The 23,487-nt window shown below is 40.0% G+C and overlaps 2 protein-coding genes across 2 annotated transcripts in view; both read left to right on the top strand.

Moving 5' to 3' along the window:
- Positions 1-10,110, top strand: part of IFT56 (intraflagellar transport 56) — a 58,078-nt gene extending 47,968 nt beyond the window's left edge. Inside the window, exon 19 of the mRNA XM_063154694.1 lies at positions 6,536-10,110. The gene's annotated coding sequence lies outside the window, so the exon portion shown is untranslated. The remainder of the gene's footprint in view (positions 1-6,535) is intronic.
- A 3,005-nt stretch (positions 10,111-13,115) lies between these two features.
- Positions 13,116-23,487, top strand: part of UBN2 (ubinuclein 2) — a 52,406-nt gene continuing 42,034 nt past the window's right edge. Inside the window, exons 1-3 of the mRNA XM_063154692.1 lie at positions 13,116-13,535; positions 17,586-17,678; positions 23,346-23,447. Of these exons, the coding sequence (XP_063010762.1) occupies positions 13,116-13,535; positions 17,586-17,678; positions 23,346-23,447 (615 nt within the window). The remainder of the gene's footprint in view (positions 13,536-17,585; positions 17,679-23,345; positions 23,448-23,487) is intronic.

Genomic DNA, 23,487 nt, shown 5'->3' with positions numbered 1-23,487 from the left:
ATCAGTCAGAGGCAAGCCAATGGCCTTGGTCCCGATCTTATAGCAGTTTGCTGAAACTAAGGCAGCTGGGTGTATGTGGAACATGCACACCCTTCTGCCATATAATGTGTCTGATTTTACTGCTTTAAGCAAAAATGTGGGTATCATTGTTCAGGTGTCTAGAAGTGCATTGATAGTTGTGGTTATTTGCACTTAAATCTAGAAACTGATCCATCACACTAGCAACAATGAGCCTTTCAGCAGGGCCAACGTTACACTCATTCAAAAGAAGTGTGAAAGGAGCAGTATTTTCACTGAAAGTAGTTACAAAACTCTTCACTCATGAGCAGCATTTTTCTTTTCCATCTCAGTTTAATTAACTTGGAAACAGATTGGGAATACAATTATGAATCTTGGTACAAAGCTTCAAAAAATCATGTTGGTGACTTTGTAGCAGATGTTAAATGAATCTAATTACTCTCTTTATTGAAGCTTAACCTGCAGGAGAGCTGAAGAGCATCCAAATCCATTACAGACCATTTTACATGTTGGTTGAATCTTCTGAAATAAGTGTGATGGCTTTGCAGCATAAGGGCTTGGGGGCCAATTTTAACTTCTCTTGTCTGTGACAAGAAGTTTTAATGCAGAAGGGAAGAAGTTTGGTTTTTAAACTCACCTTTATTTACTGTAGCCATAATGTCATATTTAATATGCTAAATAACTTGGGGTTTAGCACAGTGCATTTTATTGACTGGCAATAAAGCTTTTATCATTTAAGATAAAAAGGGGACTGCAGGGCTTTGCCTTGAGCAGTGATGAAATAAGGTATTTTACATCCTGTCTTAGCATTTTTAGGTCTTGGTAATAGAATAGATATGTAGGTATTAGTAAAATGCAGAACAAGAAAAGTATTGAAATACTGGTGTTTATTTTACCTTAAAAATACATCTAGAATGTGTCTTCCATTGTTTAATCTGAGGTCATATTCAAAGAACAGAAATGAGAAGTTGCCTTAGCTGATACAGAAATGAAAGGTAGTAAAGAATAAATAAAATTTTATCCCTGTCCATTTCCATATTTCCCTAAACTGTGGAAATTTAAGGAGTCAAGGTACTCTAAATAGGATGGCTAGGAGTGAAGGCAGATGACCTATTGAGCAAGCAGGCAGTGAAGAATCCATGTGCAGAGTCAGTGAAATGAGTAAATTTATTGGGTAAGTGAATATAAAATTGAAACAGTGGCACTTCAGATAATGTAATGAAAGGAAGACTAAAGCAGAAAGAAATTGCTGCATCATTATAATTTCAAGGAAGAATATGGAAATTAGAGTTATACTCTGAATAAGCATCTGATTCTGGAAAAGTAAGCTACAGAGAATGCACAGAAGCTGCTCTGCTAGCAATCATAGCATTAATAGTCACTAATAGAGAAAGCCAAACCCCAAACAGCATGTAACTGCTTTTAGTTGAGTGCTGATCCATTCCTGATGGATAAGAAAGTCAACCTTGAATTAAACTTGTTAATCCCTGAACAACAGCTATGACAGTAACACCTAAGTGAATTAAACTGGAGGTGACAAGTTCACTGTGAAAGAAAAGTCATGTCACATTATAGCTCTGGACTATAGCAGGCATTTAGGTTTATATGGTTCCCTCAGCTGCAAGCTGGCTCATTGATCTTCATAAGAAAGCTGTCTGAGTGTGTATGGAGCTTGGCTAGTAGGCAGTCAGACACAAAGTAAACAATTACTTAAATGGCTGCTGCTACTTGTAGCTTCACTATATGGGAGCTGTACATGCATTGAAGAAAACATGCTATACATGCATTGAAGAAAACATCTAGATTTTGCCCACTGCTTTACTCTTTGACCATTTTTCCTCTGTATTATCTCCAGAAGTAACTTCCACTCACTGTTTTTGAAGTTTCATTTCCAAATTTCCCTCTTCCCTTTCAGTCTATGACATGGTGATTGAATAAGCAGACAATTGGATGAAAGTGTTACCGGTAACATTAAAATCAAGTCATTAATCAAGTGATAGATAAGCTGGCCTAAGACTATGGTAGTGCAAGATGGTAGATTTTACCAGTGTTGAATCCAATAATTAACTCGATCTACCATAAAATATTTGCCAGAAAAACTTAAGTGTTAATTTGAAGATGCATAATGAAAAATCCATAGTTTTATTTTGAAATTTATTAAAATGGTTAAATCATATTTGCCTATTTAGAAATTGCACCTTAATTCTAAATTCAACTTGTTTAGCCTTGTTTTCTAATATTCAGTTCTTCCAGTGTTCATCATTGCTGTTAACCATTAAAGCCCAGCATTCTTTGGTTTGGTTTTTTTGTGGGTTTTTTTGGAGGTTTTCTTTGTCTTTTAAAGTGCAGCAAGTCAATTCTTGTTTGTATGAAAGACAAATTCCCCTGTAAAGGTGTCTTGCTGGCTGGAACATTGGCAGTTGGTTTTTTTTTTGAAAATATGGCTGCTTAGCACTGGACAAAATTTATCTCTGTATGTAACATTGGAATATGCTTCTCCATAGTGCTGCTTGCTATTCTTCTGCACAGGTACTCAAAGACTGCATTCACCCTTTTGGCCATATTATCACAGGGGAGCCTTACACTAAACTGGTTCTTAGCTGGGACATGTTCGCCTAGGATTTTTCCAGAATTGGTATTTTCCAGAATACAGTCTATCCTTTGGAAGAGACAGCCTACCTTTTGTTCTACAAAAATACATTTTGTTCAAATTGGCTTAGTTTTCCACCTTACGCAGATCACTCTGCATGACTGCTTATCCCCACTAATTTCTAGTTTGTTTCTCTGGAGCTATTTATTAGCACAGTTTTACAGCTATATCTGAGTCATGAAGGGGTTTGTTGGATGCTCCATACTTCCAGGATCCCCAAGATATTGTTATTGATGACTGATGGCTGCTTTTCATTTATTATTCTCGATTTATTTAACGTTTACCTTTCGGATATGGTATTATGCTATTCTTTAAAATTAGGTATAGGACATCAGAAATGTATGCATTGCACTTGCAGGAACTGCAGCACTGTTATATTCAGCTAAGCTTGTAAAAGATCCATCTCATAGGAGATATTTCCCATTCATTCTTTATTAAATGAGCCTTTCAGCATCCCAGAGAGACTGATAGAGTCCAGTTGCACAAGTCCTTTTGCATAATTTGAAACAACCCTTTTCTTGGCCCTGCAATCACATTTAGGCACACACTAAAAGGTTACCTTTGACTTTGTAGAGTTTAAGCTTTCATTTGGAATAAATAAAGCAGGCATTTCACATCTCTGGGCAAGGGACGGCTCCCAACTTCCTGATAGGTCTTGCTTAATTGATGAATTACATGAGCATCTATTTATAGATTTAAAAATAAAAGTAATGTCTATATTTAGTAAGAGCTAAATAATAAAGTGACTTTTGAAAAGACATAGTGACACAGTGTATTCTTCAAATAAAAAGAGAACTTCTGTTTCAATTCATGTTTACATGCTTGAATTGTACTTAGTTGTTTCACATGGTATTATTCTTAGTAATTCTTTAGAAGAATTTAAAATAATGCAGTAAAATAAGTAATGGTCTTTAATATGCTTTTACAATAGACCTTCAAGACTATGGGTCTCCAGTTATTTGAACAGGAAATATGCTGTCTCATAGTTTGTAGTGATTCTCAGATACAGCTGAATCAAACTAAAAAGTGGGATACTATGTATGCTGTTCCATGAACATAGGAATTGCATTGAGTTTTTTGAAGTCCTTAAACCACACCTTAAGCTGGTCCTTAACTGGAGATGCGTAATAAGCCTTAGACTCCACCTTGATCACTGTAAGCAACTTGCATGCAGTCAGCTCTGTGGAAAAAAACACACACAACAGTGGAGAATTATAAAAGGTAACATTTTAAGAACACATGTAATAATGTTGACATGTTTACATCATGTAGTAAAGAACCATGCTCCAATTCCAACAGCTGCATTGCTTATTGTAACAGCTACAATTTTCTTGGATGATTTTATGCTTCTTAAGCATGATGGGATCATTATGCATGTCTACTCTAAAGCTATTGGTGCTCCTTTTCTTGCCTTACATTAATGGGTGAGGCCATTATATGGGGAGCCATTATGTGACAAAACTCAGTGTCTTATTTTGCAGAGCTGTTGAATTAACTCAGATCACATGATGTCATTGTGTCTCATGAATCCATGTGTGAAAGCTGTCTCTAAGAAACTGTTACAAAAATTAAATTACAAAACCTGATAAACCAAGTCATAAACTGCCTGGTATATTCCCATACGGATCATTATCCTAATGTTTTCATTCTCCCAGTTCAGTATTACTTTTGCCTGACTTATTCATGATGCCGCATGTGCTGAACTTAGTCATTACTGAACAAACTGAGAAGCTGTCTATATGAAATTGTGGTGGTTTTCCCCACCATTTAAAGGCAGAAGAACTATTTTCTGGTCACAGAAAAGTAATTTCTGAGGCAATCTTTACAAGACTCCTGACTCAGTTTAGCCAGTTGTTCTCAAGCAGGTTTTATCACTCTGTCCACTTTTCATTCTGCACATCCTCATTCCCTACTGAGTGTTTTCCCTTCCTGTTTCCCCATGAATGTGATGGCCTTACAGGACTACTGGACTACTGTAAAGTACTGCTGCTTTCCACTCCTCCCTTCCTCCCCTTGCACCACCTCTGAGCATGATTTGCCTCACTCCCACTTCACAGGCATTCGAGGGAAGATATTTTCAGATTTGTAAAACGCTAAGTCCTGTTGTTAAAAACGAGAGCAGGCTCCCGGTACTAAAGTGATTTCAGCATTTATTATAAGAAAAAGAAAGGCCTGAAGCAAGGGGGCCCGCGGGCCGAGCAGGAGCATTCCCGTCGAAGATGCTGCAACGCCGGCACTGGATCTTATTGAGCAGTGATGTCCCCGATGGAGTGGCAGGCATTCAGTGGGTCAGAAGCCCCTTTTTATCCTGTTTTTTGTCCCTTTGGATTGGTTTCTTTTTGTATCCTTCATTTGCATGAAGGCTTAAGGAGCTTGATTGGCCCATGACAATTCTGTCCAGGCTGGCTCGTTTCGCTTTGGGTGGGGCACTTTACTTAGGTGTATTATGGTACATTGAGTATGGTGTTTCTTATAACTACCCTTTTAAACCCCTTTTACCGTAACCTAACTAACAGCACATGCTTAACAATCTATCAACTATTTTACAGCAGTTTCTAACCTATTTTTAACACTGTGTAAGACTAAAAAGTCAACATGACACTAAGAATAACTCAGTCTCTTGAAACAGTGAGGAAGTGTTCAGATAAGAGTAGACTGTACTATTATTTACCAATGTCAGGGGTAATTCTTTTAAGGTCAGAAAATTGACATCTGAAATAGAAAAGTTATACAGAAAATGTAGTTTGTTTTCACAGGCATTTTGGGTATGTAGCATCCAGTCTATTCTTAAAATCATCACTTCTATTGCTGCTATTCTACACTTGTTTTAATATGCTCCAAAAACTTCACATCATGTCTTCTGAAATTCCAACTTGAGGTGGAAAAAAATAGTTTTAAAGAATTTAATTTGTCTGTTTAAATTATTCATGTATGAAAAGTCGTTTTTCATATGTAATTTTTGAGATGCTATTTTTAATACTGTGGCAAATCAAAAGCAGCTTTGTGTTGAATCTGCAAGTTCAGTATGTAGTTAATTCTCAGTGATAAATATGAGCTTTGTGTTTTTGAAGGCAGTTTGGCTTGGAAATAAAATCGTGAAAATATGAAAATGCTGAACTGCACATGCAAAGTATGCTTCTGACTATTCTGATCATAAGCTTGTATGAATGTTAAAAATGTAGTAATTTGTTTATGCAATCACTCTCAGCTGTCTGTGATAATGTGCACTTACCTAGGTGTGGAACTTACATCAGTAAAAGCAGTTTCCAAAGTGCTGAGAGGCATTGAAACACTTGGATAGGAAATTGAAGTTTTGGTAAAACCAGCTTGAAAGTGAAAGGAGGAACAAAAAAGAAAAATATTTCTTCAAGGTCACAGCAAATATTATGTTATATGTTTTAATAACTTTTAGAAGGTTGCTTTGCCATCTACATATATGTATTGCATGAAATTCTCCTTTTGGGGAGGATGATCATTGCATGACAGGTGTTGCCTGAACAGTAACTATAAAAATTTAAAATATATTACAGTATTTAATAAAAATAGGTTTCCTATAATTATCACAATATTTATATTTCACTAAAAACTAGGAAATATCACCATGGCGAGTGACCAAGGCTTCTCTAGCCAGCACTCTGCCTGAGTCCACTCTCAAGGACACCAAGAGTGTTCGTCTTCTCCAAGGTCAGCATCCACAAAAGAGACCCTTTGAGAGGGCAAATCTGTGGCACATTACCTTTTGTACTTCTGAGAATTACTTCCAGACCCTTTTACCTCATTAAACAGCATTACTACCGCTTTAAGTGTAGAATTGCAATTCACACTGAGAACTCCCTACCTGGCTAGTCTTTCTTTCTCGTTTTACAGGTGGGTGGCACAGCTACAGGAAATCATGACTCATATTCTTGTGTGGCATTCATTGCTATTGGGAGAATAAAACCGGCAGACAACAATGCAGAGATAAGACAATAACCTGACTCCAAAGTTTCAGACAGCCTGGTAATCTTCGGCTGCCTCCAGGAGTGCTGGCCTGATGGAACGGGCTTTTCATCGGAGATAAGCATCCCATGCTACAAATATCTTTAAAGAAATAGTGCAAATGAGGAACAAGTGAGGGACAACTCCGCAGAGCACATAATCCGTCTCAACTTCTGTAAACATCTAGGTGTTTTTACACTTTCAAATGAGCAGGTGTGAATCATAAAAGAGCTACCATTAAAGAAGTCTATGCTTTTCAAAGACAGCTCCTTTTCAGTTTTAAATTCTGCTTAGGTACAGTTTAAGTGATTGCCATAATCAACATGTAACAGGCTGATGCTCCTCAGTTTAAGTTTCTTTGTCAGTTCATTGAAGTCTGCTGCCTTTCTATATGCTTGTATTTTTAAGGAAAAAAGTGTGTATGTGCCCACGCATATTACTGGGTACTCCTCTACAAAATCCCTTCTGTGTTTATTTCTGATTAATTTTCTTGCTCTTCTTTCTATCTACAAAAAAATATCTAGGATTTCAACTGAAAGGTTATTTTAAAAACCTATTGAATTGTTCAGGTTGAAAAGTACAAGTTTAAGTTCATTGAATCCAACCATTTGCTCAGCAGTTCCCTAGCCACCACTAAGCCATGTCCCTAAATGCCACATCTACATAGCCCTTAAATACCCCCAGGGAGGGTAAGCCAGCCACTTCCCTGGGTGGCCTGTTCCATTGCTTGACAACCCTTTTGATTAAGAAATTTTTCCTAATATCCAATTGAAACCCTCTTTGGTGCAATTCGAGGTCAACTTTTTCTTGTCCTATTGCTTGTTATTTTGGTAATGCAGTGGCTTTAATTTCTTGTGATCACTTAGTAGGTAACTAATTTTTTCCCCTGTTTTTTCTTCCTTATTAGAAAAGTAAAGAAAAACCTGCAAAGAGGAATTTCCTAGGGATCCACTGCTTGGCAGAGAAAATATCTCTAGGGCTGACATCCCCATATTAATGTCATTTAAGACAGAGTTCACACACCGCCTGGAATCATTACTACTATAGAAGTTTACAGCTTACTTGTCAAACTCTACTAAGCTCACCCTTAGCACTAGGACAAAAGTTGCATGCTTGCTCCAGCAAGAAATCTTGACACCAGAAGCAGAAACAATTATTAACAATTAAGTAAAAAATAAGATGTAACTAGAAAAGGGTTCTTATATTGTTAGTTACAATTGATTTTGCTACTGTTACCCAAAGGAACAACTGACCCATATTCTGCTTGGTAAATGCACCTACTTAAGAGCTGATGTTTAATGTCTTAATATTTCATCTTCTCTCCAGGCTCAAAAGATGTTCCCACAAAAACTTCTCCAAGCAGCTTGCTCTTCCTTGGCAAGGATGCAATTCTTCTTTCCTTTTTCTCTTTCTGCTTTTTCTTCCTAACTTGCAACTCCATCTAAATAGAGCTCTTGAGGCTTTGAATTTTCTCTGAAGTTTCTCTAAGTCAACAGTCTTATCCTATGTTTTAGCTTTAAAAATGTTACAATGTTCTGTAGGCCATAAAAATCACCAGTCATTCAGAACTTGTGTCAGCTTTAAATTTCTCATTGAGAAAATTCTTCTGAACAGCAGGGATGATAACACCCTCACCTTTGGTTGAGGAACTCACACTACCATGACACATCCCTTCCTTCCTGTAAATCCCTTGACTTCTTTCACGTGATGACTTGCCCTGATTTCTAGCTTAAGTGAGATAAAAGCCAGCATTCTTTTTCCATCAGCTACCTCTGAGATACAGTCATGCCATTTATGTTGTTCTGGCACAAAACATGGTGTTGGAAGACCACTCCTCATCTCAGCAAGTGAGCAAAAGATGCACCTAAATCCAGTTTTGGGGTAAAAGTGCTTCCAGTTAGAGGAGCAGTTAACTACTTGTTGATAAAAATTGTTACTATTTTTAAAACTTCCTACTGCCATTGAAACCTTGCACTTTTGGTCAGATTTGTTCAAAGCATTTCTTAAAGCTCTGGAGAGGAGTTCAGTGTCTCTTGGGCTCAAATTCTCCAGTAAGTGGGGCTTGAGCAATTCACAGGGAGCAAACAAAAACATATGGGATAAAGTTCCTTATCACAGTTCCTCTGCCTTGAAATTGTGACAAATTAATATTACTGCCCCATCAAAGGAGATCCTAATTACCTGAAGCTAATGCACACAGCCTTCCTAGAGTGAATTTGGCATTTCTCTTCCTGCCTACAGTCGTTCCAAACAGTTTACTTCACTGAAAAGTGTACTTCAGACTTCTCAAGGATGTGGCAGAGCTGCTGATAACAGCTCTTAAATACACATTCCTGAGGAAAGAAAGCTAGAGGTATATTCTTCTGGAAACAGTATTTTTACTTAAAAGAAAAACAATAATAAAAATATGAGGGGGGGCATCCTGCAGATAAATCAGTTTTCTGAATGGTATGAAAGGCATTGGTGTTTCATTCTGGAAAAAAAGCAAGTGGTTTATTTCTTGATTCTGGGTCTAGCAGAGAGCAACTTAGTAAAGCTGTAAGAGAAAAGAGAAATTAAAAAAAAAACACACTTGCGTTTAGAAATCCTCATTAAACAGAAAACCAGCAACCATATTGTTGGTGCAGTGGATTCTTGTGATGCAGCAGCAGTTCTAGTAAAAGCTACAGAAACACCAACCTACCTGCAGGCTATATCATCTCCTGACACAGAAATAGAAGCTGCAGCTGCTGTGGCAGCAGTTCCAGTGAAAGGACCACAAGGATCAACAAGCTGTGTGATTGGACCATAAGAAATCAAGGATATAGTGAGGAAGCAGCTGATAGTAAATGAGGATATTCTCTCTGTCTTGGAGACTTTGGAGCAGTGGAGATGTGACTACCACTGCTATGAGCTGGCTGCCACTACAGCTGTTACCTCTAATGCAGATCCCAGTGCTGTCCTTAAGGAAAGGAGAGAACAAACTGCCATCCCATGCCACCTAAGCTTATTATGTAGTAATAGCCTTTGAAACTGAAAACAAGCTCCTTGGAGACAGATATAATTGATGATAAGGACAGCTCTGCTTTCTGGTGGGACCCTGGGCCTGCTGCTGCGGGGTGTCCCGCCCCGAGGAAGCCAGACAATGGCTTCCATGCGGTCCAGGAGAGCAGTGACCACTGGTCTGTAATGAAACAAGGTACAGCTCTGTACAGCTATCCACAACCAACACAGCCCAAAAACATGAGAGTGCTGCAGACAGGGAAGCCAGTCCAAAGCAGAGCAGGAGGATCCAACCTGCACCAAAGTAGAGGCCTCTGCATTTTGCTGGTCTGTCTCTGTTGTTTTCTGTATTTGAAACTAAGTCAGGTCAACAAACTGCTGCTCACTGATGTGGCTGTAGCGTCTGTAGTTCCAAGCATCCACTTTGTCTGATCTACTCATACTGGTTTTCACCAGTGAAATAAAAAGCTGTTTCAGTATCACTTCTCTTTGTGTAGTTGTTAAATTTTTTTAAACTCTTAGTGTGCCTCTCTGTGTCCTTCATATAACATACAAAGGGAAGGAATCTGTATTCAATGTTGGACTATTTAACATGGCCATATCCTGAGAGAAAGCAAAGTAACTGGCAGCACATCTCTAGTTACTTTTAAAAAATGATACTTGTTAAATTTGGTGTTGTACTGACAAGGGCAGCACATTATACTATGTACAGACAGTACCTGAGATGGAGCTTAATGACAAAGAATAAAACAGGTAGGAAAACAGAATAAAAAGTATGGATAAATTACAAATCTGACTCCTGAATGTGTTTGAAATGGTACAAGCCTGGAACTGTTATGGTGTATTTAAAACCAAATTCCTTGAGAGGTTATGATCTAGCGAATTCGGTTGTTTTCTTTTCCAAATGGTTCTAGTGTGTCAGACCAAATGTAACATTAACGTATTCCAGTAACTACTATGCTTGGCTCTGCTGCCAAGGTTCTTTTTGATTTAGTTCAGATACACAGAGCAAACTGTCTTTAGTGACTTCGCTCTAAATGCAAAGAACCAGAACTACTGTTTGTCCAGTTGCACAAACAAATACTAAGCCTTATAAAAATGGTATGTGCACTCTAAGATGCTTAGAGATTAGATAATGCAGAAATAGAGGTTTACTTGTCTAATTAAAATCTTAGGAGAAAAGGGGGCATATGAATTACTATTTCATAGTAACCTTAGATGTGAAAGGCTGCTTCTAATATCAAGGTCTACAATCTCAGAACAAATGGCCACCTGAAACTGTTTCCAAGAACTACTTCTGGTTTTCTCTGTAACCCTACCATGGGTTGAATGTTGATTGTTCCTTTGCAGCTTTTTTCCCCCCTACTTTAAAAGCATGTTAAAAATCTGACCAAGATGTGGTTCCAGGTCTACTCTACACTGGTCTTCCTTGTATCTACACTACAAGACAATATGAAGCACTGGATTCAGGTACTCATAAAACTGATTTTATTCTGGCATGCCCTACATTGATTACTTCTGAATATAGTCCCCTATATCTTAGTTAGGAGACTGAAAGACTGAATGGAGTTTTACATTAGATACTTAAAATACATAGTTTATCACTTTTCATGGATATATCCAAGTATTATCTGTCAAGAAACTAGCTGTTGTATTCTTCTTGTACTTATTTCAAGGTCTAGTCTCCCATCTGGTAATTGAAAAAAGAGTTCAGCAGAGTTGCAGAAGAGCCTGTGACTTCCACATAAGATTTCTGTTTGATATGCAATAAACTGCTCTTTTTCTGAGGAAAGGCCCCTTTTTACCATCACAGGGTTTAATGGCATAGATTACACAGAAACTTTGATGAGAACCAGAATCTCCAGAGGCCTGGAGCTTAGGGCTGCTCACTCAGTTTGAATCCAGAAATACATTTCCTATTTTGTGCATCAGCTGATAGCTGTATGAAATTCTCAACAGAGAACAAGTGCAACTACCAAATCATGTTATTATGATGCTGAAAGCCGAAACATATTTGAGGAATACATCCACCTCTACTAAGCTTGCTAGTCACACCACAACATGCAAGGCTTTAAGATAAAACAAGTCCCTTAGACTATGAAGCTCAACAAAGTTTCAAGCCTCAAAAGGAAAGTTTACATTTCTCAGATCGGGTCAGTCATTCCAGTGACTTGCTGCTGCAAGCAGTATTCTGGAATGCCCTCCATTCCCTGTTACTGATGTTATAACTTTTAGTAATATTGTTCTAGTGTCACGGATCTTCTCTGGAGTCTAGATGAAATTAAAAAGTCAAGTCAAAAGGCTTCCTATGCAATGACAGGAAAACATCAAGCACAGTGATGGATGTAGTTTGAAAAGTGGAGTAATGTGATGCACAGAATAGTCTGTTATCATTATGCAAAATAATAGATGTCAATTGCCTACTTTGCATGAGTACATTTTTTAAAAAGAGAATAGACTCCTACTTAGTATTTCTGAGACTAAAAAATGCCCCCAAAATGGTAATATCTTTTTCTCTGCTCCAATGAAGTTAGAGGATACAATAATCATGATGTTCATAAGCTTCCTGAAACTTCACATTGCCTTGGTGGCATACCTCCATCTGGAAATACCAGCCATCAGTCTGTCAAAGTAGGTGGTGACAGACTGAAACACTTGCAGTATTTGCAGGCAGCTCCTGCTCATGAGGGAAGTCTCGCTGCTGCTCAAACCCTGCCTTCCTCGCGTCGTCTCCTCTCTCTCTCGCAGCTCTTTCCCCACAAGCCCCAGCTGCTCCCTGCAGTCAGAGCGGGTGCCCTCCAGACCAGGCATGGCCGCTGAACAAGCTCCGTGCCGTGGAGGGCAGACCGGCACCCCGGGCAGCGGCTGCTCTTCTGCAGGGGCAAGCTGCGATCAACCCCGCCATACGGCACGGTTTTGTAAAACCCCGATGTCCTCTGCTGTTCCACTCAGCGTGGGCTGATGCTACAGAGACACGGCGCGTCCGTGCCGTTCTGGCTGGGAACGCCGCTCTCCCCGCACGAGTGGCTTTACTCTGGTGACTGACCCGCAGCCGCCGACTTTGGGGACCTCAGCGGATCTTCCCGTCAGCAGGCCCGGTGCCCCAGGAGGACGAGCGCTGCGCAGCCCCCGCGGCTGCAGGCGGCGGCGGGCCCGGCGTGCGCATCGCCCCGGCAACCGGGGGCGGGCCCGGCGCCCGCGGCGTGTGGGCGGCGGCGGCCGCGCTGACGTCCGGGGGAAGCTGAGCAATAACAGCAGCGACGCGGGCCCGGCTGCGCCTGCGCGGGCTGCGGGGCTGCTCTATTTATGTGGGGGGGCGCCAAGATGGCGGGGGCGGCGAGGAGAACGTAGGGGTAGCTCCGACCGGGCGGCGGAGCGGGGAGGAGGGAGAGGGAGGAGCCGGGGCCGGTGGGAGGGAGCGCGGAGAGCGGTGTCACCGAACGTGTGAGGCGGGGGCCGGCGGGCGGGGGGGGGGCGGCGGCGGAGGATGGCGGAGCCGCGCCGGGTGCCGTTCATTAGCCTGTCACCCGTGCGGCGCCGCGAGGGCGAGAGCCCGGCGCTGGATCGAGAGCCGGCGGGCCGCGACCCGGAGCCACCTCCGGCGGGCCGTGAGGCGCCACCGCCGGAGCCGCCGCCGCACGAGCCGCCCGGCGACAGCGCTGCCCGCCCGGAGCCGCCCCGAGACCCCGGCCGGCCCGAGCAGCCGCCGCAGCGGGAGCCCCCACGGCCCGAGCCACCGCCGCTGCCGCCACCGCCGCGCCAGAGCGGGCGGCAGGAGCCGCCGCCGCCGCGGGAGGCGCTCCCGCTCCGCCAGACGGTCCGCCTGGAGGTGGTGCTGAAGGACCCCACCGAGGAGGGCTGCGTGGAGTTCAGCTACCCGGAGCTGCTGCTGTGCGGGGACTCGCGGGTACGGGACTTCCCTTTCTTCCCTCCCCTCCCGCCGGCACGGACCCCGCCGGGCTTCCTCCTGCTCCTCTCGGCTGCCGGCGGCCCCGGCCTTGCCGACGGTGTTACCGGTTACCCCTTGCTGCTCGGGGGTGGTCCCGGTACGGCGGGAGGGGCGGCGTCCTGGAGGGATGTCCGGCTGCCGTGCCGTCGCTGCGGGCTCCTCCTGGTGCTGAGGCTGCGCCTGTGCCCGTGGGGGGAAGGGGAGGCTTCCCACTTGTCCCAGAGCTGGCCAAGGGCTCCCGGCTTCTCCTGCGGGCTGAGGCGGAGAAGCGCCACTGTCTTGTGTCCCGCTTACCCCGGCTCACCTCCCTGCCGCTCCCCTTCCCTGCCCCGAGAGGTGTTGCATCCTCCCTTCCTGGGAGCCCTTTACCGGCAGCTGAACGAAACTGACCACGCCGGTCTGTATTCCGGCTTGTCCCTAGGCTCTGTGCAGGTAAATAAAGAAAGTCCGGCTCTGCTATAAGCCTCGAGAAGCAGGGAAGTGATCATTAGCAGACTTGGAGAGGAGTTTTTGTGGTCTTGGCGGAGACAGGGATAAATGAGAGTTAATATTGAACAGGTAACCACACCTGTAAGTGTTGAGAACTTAATTCAAGGAAATAACCAAAGTGTTCTTCCTTTCTTGTTCCTTCCAAGCAGAAAGTGTTTGATACTTGAACTACTTTGTTTTTTTTTAAGGATAAAGCTTCTGCAGACTTCAGGAAGCAAGCAGTGTTAGCCAATCAACAGGGCCCACTGTTCCAAGTAGGAAGGAGAGACGCATGTCCTTAAGCTGGTTACACTTGAGCTGCTCATTCTTAGTTGTACTTAGTTGAGTGAAGTTGTACTTGATTTAAATAGTTGTGGCTTCTCTTTAATCCAGTGCGCAGTTTTAGAGAAAGCTTGTCTCTTATTGGAAAAAGCAGAGGGCAAGTAACTACTACTTAGAAGGTTGTGGTAGATCTGGTGATAAAAGCAAGTATCAAATAGCAGTACAGATACTGCCGTGGGATTTTTACATCCAGGACAAATTTGAATATGGTTAAAACTTTTCCTCTGCACCAAAGTGTTTCTAGGAGATGACGGTGCTGTGGCTATACTTAGCAAGCTGCTCACTTTTTCTGCTGTAGGAGGAATATACACACTGGATTGTGTTCAAGTGTGGAAGGCAGAAAAATCAGTGACTGATTTTAATCCCTCAGATCTTGTCATGCAAGTTAAAAGGTTCCTTCTGTTCATCCTGTCCTACAGCTGTTGTGGGCAAACAGTGCCAGTTATGACTCCTCAGAATTAGTGTAGCATAATCATGCTGCTCTCTGAAGTGCAGTCTTTCTGAGCAGTTCTGTGAAGGTGAAAATTGTGTTAGTGTTTAGAAGTGGTTCAGTACTTGAAGGCTGGCTTTTCCCTTTGGCAGTTCCCAGTTCCATAGCTGCCTTTTATTCTGAAGGTTGGCGGTATCCTAATCACATACTCAGGGAAAAACGGGCTCTTTCTGTTGTAGTTCTGATGCAAATTCCATGTCTTCTGGGGGTGGGAGAGCATTGATTTAGGGGATTTTGGTACAACTGGGATCAGAAACTGCTTTTATGGTAGAGACAGTGATAATAATGCTTTATAAGAAACTTCATATATGTTTCAGCTCCTTAGAGTCCAAATTAAAATGAATGGATTGTAATGGCACTTCTGTTACTGGGTTGTGGAACAATCAGCTGATTTACTATGAAAACAGTGTCATAAACTAGGATCCTTTTAAAGTGATTCTGAACTTTTACTCATGTTTAAAACCTGATGTATACTTGGCCTGTCAGTTTAATTTCTTGCTTGTTATATGATATAACTTGGAAAAGCTACTCTAGGGAAGATTTAAAATCTTGAAATTTGCTTTTTCAAAGTAGGTAGTTACTAGTTGGTAGTTAATGTTGTGGTTTAAAATGGAGTTTTAGATTTCAAAATTTGTTGTTTTAATAATGTTTCAATTTAAAATTAACAGTTCAGATACTTTACTATGCAATTTTTTGTAGAGGTGAAGATGGATTTGGTTTTCTGGAAGCTATTGTTGACTCCTCCCTTATAAAAAGTTGCTCAACATTTTTATAACATTTCCCATTAAAATTTAACATTACAAAGTCAGGAGCTTCTCTGTCTATCTTGTAGTATTCTTGTAGGAACTGTAGCAACCAAGAAAAGCTCTCCAAAGGAAGGCAAGCACTGGTGCATAGGCATAACTTCAAATATGGCTTTAATAGGCCATGATAATAGTAGTTATATAATAATGAAGTGATAGAGAATCCCAAAACTTATCTGGCAGTGCAACTTCTGTCTTTTTTTAATTCCAAATTTAGGTTCCTATGCTGAATCAGAAGCTAGTGGAAATGTTTATTTTAAACACTTGTGCTGTCCTTGTCCTTTTTTGCCTTGATAAAGAGAACATCCTTTGATAGGGTTGTTTGTAGAGTTCATCTTCTGGGAGGAATTATGTAAAGTTTTGAATGTGAGTAATAAGTTTGTGTGGTTGAAGGATTTATTTGCCTCTTAAATGCTGGCAGAAGTGAAAGTGTGCTCCCATTTCTTTTGGGGTGACTGAGGCTTGGTGCATAAAACCCAAGTCAAAGTGGATGAGCCAGAAGCTCAAGTTGGCTTCTGTTGAACAGGCTCCAAAGGTGCTGAGGTAGTAATGTCTTAGTTCAAGAGCCATCCATCCCTTAGAAACAGTCAAACAACTAAAATGTGCTTGAATTTCAGTTTTCAGTACTGCTTAACTAAGTAAATTGCTACTCAGCTTTGAGTGTTTGATGAAGAGAGGCAAGTTAACACTTAAGTACTAAGTTTAATTGAACTTTAGGCTCAATCTTGTCTCCTTTCACAGTTAGAAAAAAGCCACATATGCCTAGCAGAAGATGAGGAATACCTTTTCCAATGATGTTTCATGAATTGAGCAGTATTTTATATTTAATTATGCCTGCAGGAAATCAGTAAGTGGCTTTAATTTATGTTTTAGGAGTAACTATAGCCTCTATTAATTTTTTTCTCCAAATACTCAGTCTGGAAAGTGTGTTGTAATTATGTGGTGTTTGCAGTTTTGCTTAGCTTACCTTCCTCATTACATTGGTCTTGATGCTAATGAGCTGGTTTGGTCACCATTTAGTCAATATTCTGGCTTCTTAAACTGTGGAGGAAAGGTCTTCTTTTCTGAACTTGTTTTTTTTATTCTTCATACATCTTCATTTATTCATTGGTGAGTAGTCCATGTGCAGTAAAATCAGTTGCCATCCATAAAGTTCTGCAAAATGGAATTCCATTCCACCATATTTTAGCATCCTAGTACCTTCCTCCTGGCAATTCCTGTATTTATGTGAACTCCAGTTTGAAGGAGGGCAGCCCTGTTTTTCTGCCATGACTTATTAAAAAAAACCCAAGAGCACTATGTATACTCTGTTCATTGACTTTGTCTCAGTGAAAACCTCTTTTCTAAAAAACACCAAAAAGTAAGGGGCTACTCTCTCCTTGTATGTATAGCTGCAATATGAAATCTCTTTTGTGGCTAACATAGTTATGATCACTGAAATTAACTCTTGCACTGTAATTTTTTTCTTTAGATAAAAGACTTACATTAATTATGGTTATAATTTACTGAGCTTTTTAGTCTTCTGGCTGCTTCCTTCCTGGTTAACGCATCATGTACATCCTGTCTGTTAGAGGGGCCAGTGAGTGGAAGAAGAGGTAAAAAGGAGTTGTGATTAGAGAGAATTTTTTCTAAAAAAAAAAATAATTCTCTCTTATGCTTAGACTTATAGTTGAGGTTGTTGTGGAATGCTTGGTAAAATACAAGTTTGAGTATCTTAATTCTTCTGCTTTTGTTGTCATCAGAAGAAAAGTAGCTAGATGGCAATTCAAAGACCTGAGTGATTTTTAGAGATTAAGTATAAATTCTGACAACTTAGTCATCAGAGCATTGTTTTCTGACATTTAATAGGTTTTGAGATGCACTCTGTTTCTTATGGAATGAATGTGTAACTTTTGCATTTTTCAGAAGAAATCGGTTCATTTAGAGGATCCATATAACGATGAACAACGTGAGCGACATGAAGTAGAAATGCTTGCCAAGAAGTTTGAGGCAAAATACGTGAGTTACTGCACTTTGTTAAAAAATACAGATATTTAATAGTGATAACAGATTATGTTTGTGGTTTTTTTCCTGAATGAGGTTGCTAATGTAGTGTCAGATGACTTCTGTACATTTCAGCGATGACTGTCTCACAGTATTTCATTTAAGTACCTTGAAGCTGCCACAAGCTTATCAGACAAGTCTGCTAAATAGATTTGTCTATAGATGTTATAGCTTGTGAAGCTATTCTTGGAAAAGAATAATCTTGGTAATCTTGGTAATAGATGTGGTCAATATTCATGCTCTGCACTGTGCTGGAGGAAAAAATTTTTATCTAATGCTGTTGTGTATTATTGAAGAGGTCTTCTCTTTGGGCTAAATACTGATGAATCTTGATGTCCTGACTAGTTTGGAATGTTTCCATAGGAAGTTATTTGTTAAATAGTAAATCATTGCTCGATGAATGTCTGGTAGCTGCCAACTGCCTGAAGATACTCTACTGGCTCTGCAAAGTGTAGTGTGAGTGACTTGAACAACACTAGCTAGCAACATGAAGAGCCTTTCACTAGTAAATGAAGGTAGAAATCAGAAAATGTTGACAAAAACCACACCCAAACAGGTCTTTAAGAATTCATATGGGTAGGGTTGGGTGATTAAGTCTGAGCTGGCAATCAGAGCTCATCATCATGCTGAGGCATGTTGATATTCTGGATTACGAATGAACACCTCAGTAATAAAGAAGGGAAACAAGAGCAGTCATTTGTATCTTTTGCTATTAATATACATATTAAAATCTTTTTTGTCTGACTTACTTGGATTTTTTTTTCTGGCAAAGGCAGATTTTTCTAAGTGCTCAGTCTACATAGTCTGTAGAAGTAATTACTACTTCAAGGCATGCTAGCTGTGATACATAACAAAATCAGCTCTTAAACTGAAAAGAATTATTCTCATCTTTTGGAGAGATTGAGAGAACCCAATATGAATTGAGAAGGCTGTTCCAAAATGCTGTTTTAATTTGAATTATAAATAATTTTTTGAATGTGAGAGAAAAATGTTTCGGTCACGCTTTTTTAGAAAATTCATTTCTGCTATTAAAGTGGTAAGGATTTTATAACATCTGAAACAAGTTGCTTAACTACAGTTGATGAAAGTCAATGGAAGTATGTAAAGAAATATATGTAGGAGGGAGTGGTAGGGGAAGTAATCTAATTTTACATATATGTTTATGCATCCATCAAAGCTGAACCTGTACATATACGGGCAAAACATTTTATCAGACTTAAGAAACCACAGTTCAGTGTTCAGTAGTCACAGAAAGGGGCAAATAGGTACTTTTAACCATTAGAAAGCAGTAGGTAACAAAAAATTACAATTTTCAACAATTTAAATTTGTGGTGCACTTGCATCTTTACTACTTGCGCTTCTGATTCCTTGCCTTTCATTCTCTGACTTGCCTTTTGTCCCTTCCAACCCCATGAAAGGGAATGTCCTCTCTATAAAGAATGAGAACCACTAAGCATGAAGGTGATGAGGGATTAAGATTACTTGTGTTAGAAACTCCCTGTCCTTTCTCTTCCAATGTAAGAGCCATCAGTCTCTTCTTGCCATCCATGCTCAGTGGAATTGTATCTCTGAACGCTGACCCAGTTCAATTGCTCATGTTCTGACAGCATCCAGCCATCTTCTGCCTCTTGTGGTGAGACATTCGCTGCATGGCTTCAGTTGGAGCAGGGATCCCGTGTAGTAGATTCCCATTCTCCTCAAGTGAATGACCAGCTGCAGGATACTCTTCTGAGCTGGAGTTACACTGTAACACTCCTTAACAGTGCTTTACTGTAAATTAAATCAGTGGTTGTATGAGAAAAAAATAAAGTTTTTTTTTCAGGTTTGCAGAAGTGCTGTATCCTCCTCTAATTAGGTATTACTTATCTAAGATATCTGTTTAAAATGGAGTCAAACATTGGTTTTAATCATAACATGTGACAGTACTTCTGGAAAATTTGATGCATCAAAAGCAGTCTGCCTTGAAGACTTTTTACTTATTTTTAGATAAACTGCTGTACTCATAACCAAATCAGTACATTGATATATTTTGCAGATACTAAGAGAGGCCCATGAAAAAGTCCTTGTAAAACAAAATGCATGAAGTACCATTTTTTTACCTGATTATTCAGAGCTCTCCTGTAATTGCTGCACGTACTAAACATCAGCATGAAAAATCTGCTCTGAAGGGTTCCCATTTTCATTGTTTTGATTGCTGTTACTCTCTAGATAAAATCAAACAATGTTGTGAACACATACTGAACCTTGGACAGTATTGTACAGGTGTAAGAGCTTTTCTTGGATCAAAATGAAGATCCATCTAATGGATGGTAGCCTAGTCTCTGACACTAGTGGAATCTCATACTTGAAAGTATAATAGAGCAAGTGTTCATTGATACTACTGCACTGTGCCTGTCTGGCAGCCTGTGTTGTATCTTAATTTCTCTCAAAGCCAAAGGTCACATGTTTACTCTTTTTAAAGCTTTCTGCCAGAAATCTACCAGATTGTGACCGTATTTCTGTGTTCCACAGCACTGGAGTATCATGGTGACTGTCCTATGAAAACATGCTTAAGTTTATACCTGATGAGATCTTGTAGTGCTCCATAGTTTCTGTACTGTAAGAAACCGAGAAACACTTCCAGTTCTTCTGCACATTGCATGTGATTTTGATGTTATCATCTAAATCCAGCCCTTTAGTTCTCCAGCTGTGATGTCTTAACATTGGTGTTTTTTGTCTTTAAACGTCCTTGTTGGCTTACTGTTCTCGTTTTTGTTCTAATTGTGGTTTTTTTTTTTGTTTTTTTTTTAATGAAAGGATATTAATGGTATGATGCCTGATATTTCAGTGTTATAATGATGACTGCTGGTTTGGTTCTCTGTTCCATTTTAAGTCCCAACTCATTTTTTTGATCATTTTTGATTAAGCAAATGTCTGGACTGTGCCTTGCAACTCCAGTGGTTCCTGAGCAGCATAACAAATTTGCAGCATGCTGTTTGTTTTTTTAGGTTTTTTGCTTAGGTTGTACTTACATTGTGTGGCTTAACTTGCTCTATTGATGCTGAATTTAACTGCCTATTTATCATACTAAATTCAGAGCAACTGTAAGGTCTTAAGTGATTCTTCAGTTGTTTCCATTTTGCTTTACTTTCCTCAGTAAATTGTCATCTTAGACCCCTGTCCTTCCCAGCTTTTCACCTGCTCTGTTGCTTCTAAAGGAATGAATGCATATTCCATAATAATTTTGCTGATCACTCTTTGCCAAAATGAGATACCTACTCTTACCTTTTCTTTCCTAGCTGTAGATCAGACATCAGTTTAAGTGGACCTTCCTTATCTAGTGAGAGTTTCTTGTTTTTAAATATGTTTGAAACACTTCTAAAGCATTTGAAATGCTTTCTTCTACCAGCATTTCTTCCTGCTCTGTATATTCTTGTGCCTGGGTTCTGTTCTTGATAGCTTTTATTAACATATCCACCTTAAAGACCAGGTTTACTGGTTTATAAATTCTTCTCTTCAAGATTCTTCAGGTATTGGCATTTTATTTTACCACCTACCTTCTAGTCCTGTTGGGCAAAGGTTATTTAAATGCAAGGTTTAATGACACAGTTAATATCTTAAAGTCATCTTTGGCTTTTCTGAATACTTGCATGAGTAGTATTTGCAGCTTCAGGAGCCAGGCACCTTAATTTGCTCTAGTAGTGTGACCACTTATGTTCTAGGACAAAAAGGTTGGAGGAAAGCTGCAGTCATAAAAGTTCCCTGAAGTGCTGCATGGTGGACACTGACACAGATAATCCCTTCATTCTTCTGCTGCACTCTTGCGTCCTTAACATCTTGATCATGTGAAATCTCAACACAGATCCTTAAACAGAACTGGGTAGAGCCAGGCCTGAAGGAAAATCTCTTAATTACACACAGTGGTTCAGATATTTTCATATGTCTGAATGCAGGTTTTATTTTAAGACTGCTTTTGTTCATTCAGCTATTTTAAGACTTTTTTTTTTTGTTGCTACTTTGTTCTTTATCTGGTGTTCTGACAGTCAGAATGTATTGGAAATTTAATTTTTTTTATTGCCCTTTTATTATACTGGAATAGTAGAATCATGGGATAACCATTGCTGCAAAAAGATTTTAGACTTGCAAACAAGGATGTTGATGGTTACTAGCAAGATATATGTAGTACAGAGACAGATTGCATTACACATTAGTGAGTTCAGTACAGGTGAGATATGGTTTATGAAGCATTCTTAGCCTGCTGGCACCTGAGTCAGAATCATGAATTATATAAGCTTTTGCACTGGAGTTTAATCAGAGTTCTTAAGTGCTGCCTTTTTCTAACTTACTTTTTCTTCTCTCATCTATCTAATGTAAACTTTCTTTTTTAAAAAAAAAAAAAAGTACTGTATGTTTTGGAACTTTGCAGTCATTCAGATGTTTTTCCAGATGAGTGATTGTAGGAGATGATAGGAATACTTAGCTTGGAATGTAGTTTGGAAATGTGAACTAAAAGCTGAACTTACTTTTGAGTTTTTTCTCCTAGGACTATTGCATTTGTTTAAGTATATGTGAGAGATACACTGTTTGCTTGCAGGAGCACATGCTTTACTTTGTGACAAACTTGCGTGTTCTCAAAATCTTGTTAAAATGGAGGTGTTGAGATGCTTACACTACTGATAAACGTGCAGGGGTGAAACCGCCTTGGGGCAGTGGCTGCATTCTCATAGTAACCAATGGACTGCGATATTTGGATGTCACACCTAGAAAGACTGACCTGCTCTGAGAATTCTCAGAGCTGTAGGGTGCAGGCAGAGAAGTTTCAGGAGCAAGTCTTGAATTCATGGGAGTTGCCATTTAAATGAAGGCAGAGTTTTTTTGTGATTTTGATCTTTTAAGACTTTTATTGATTATTTTGACAATATATGTGAGCAAGAAAACTAGGCCTTATATCCTAAGAAGATTTTTGTCTAACCTTAAGTTTTTAAGTTTAGATTTCCTGAATATTTGAGCTAGCTGTGAGTCTTTATTTGACTTAACAATTAAATTTCCACATGAAAAGAATACTTGCAGATTAAAATTTATTTTACTAGCTCCTGGAGCTAAGTTAATCCATCCATAGTTTGTAATGCAGCTTCTGGTTTTAATACTCAAGTAACATTTTATGTTTTTTAAAACTCAACTTTTTATGTGCAATAGAGAATTAATCCATCTTGTGTAGGGAAACACTTTAATGAATTCTAAGGTATCATTATTTTCCCTTGTAATGAAACTGTAATATGACACTGAAAAACTTAACACTTTCTAAATTATCCCAACCCTTCTATCATTAGCAGTCCAGTCACTATATACAATATATATAGGACAGGAAAACCTCTCTAAATAAGAAATGTTAGGAAGATCTTGGTCTTGCAGAAAAAGGTTGCTAGTGGCTGCCTTTCAGGGGTGGTTCTGGTGAGGCACATTTGCCAGAATGCATCTGTGTGGAAGTTTTCATCAGCCATCTAGACCATCTTCAAGGAAGCATTCAAGAAAGCAAAACTGCTAATTCCTTGAATGACTATTCCTCCAATGCCTTATGCTTTGTAGGCTTTAGAGCACTGCTTTCATGTTTCCTAAGCGGTGTAACACTTGCTTTGTCTTCAGGGTGGCAAGCCCCACAAGCATCGGAAAGATCGCCTGCAGGATCTGATCGACATCGGCTACGGCTACGACGAGACAGACCCTTTCATCGATAACTCTGAAGCGGTAAGTAACCCTCACCACAGCAGCAGGAAGCCATGAGACA

The sequence above is a fragment of the Melospiza melodia genome, chromosome 4 (genome assembly GCF_035770615.1).
Source record: "Melospiza melodia melodia isolate bMelMel2 chromosome 4, bMelMel2.pri, whole genome shotgun sequence".
Lineage (NCBI taxonomy): Eukaryota > Metazoa > Chordata > Aves > Passeriformes > Passerellidae > Melospiza > Melospiza melodia.
The sequence above is the reverse complement of the archived record's forward strand: the minus strand, read 5'-3'. Positions and strand labels throughout refer to the sequence as shown.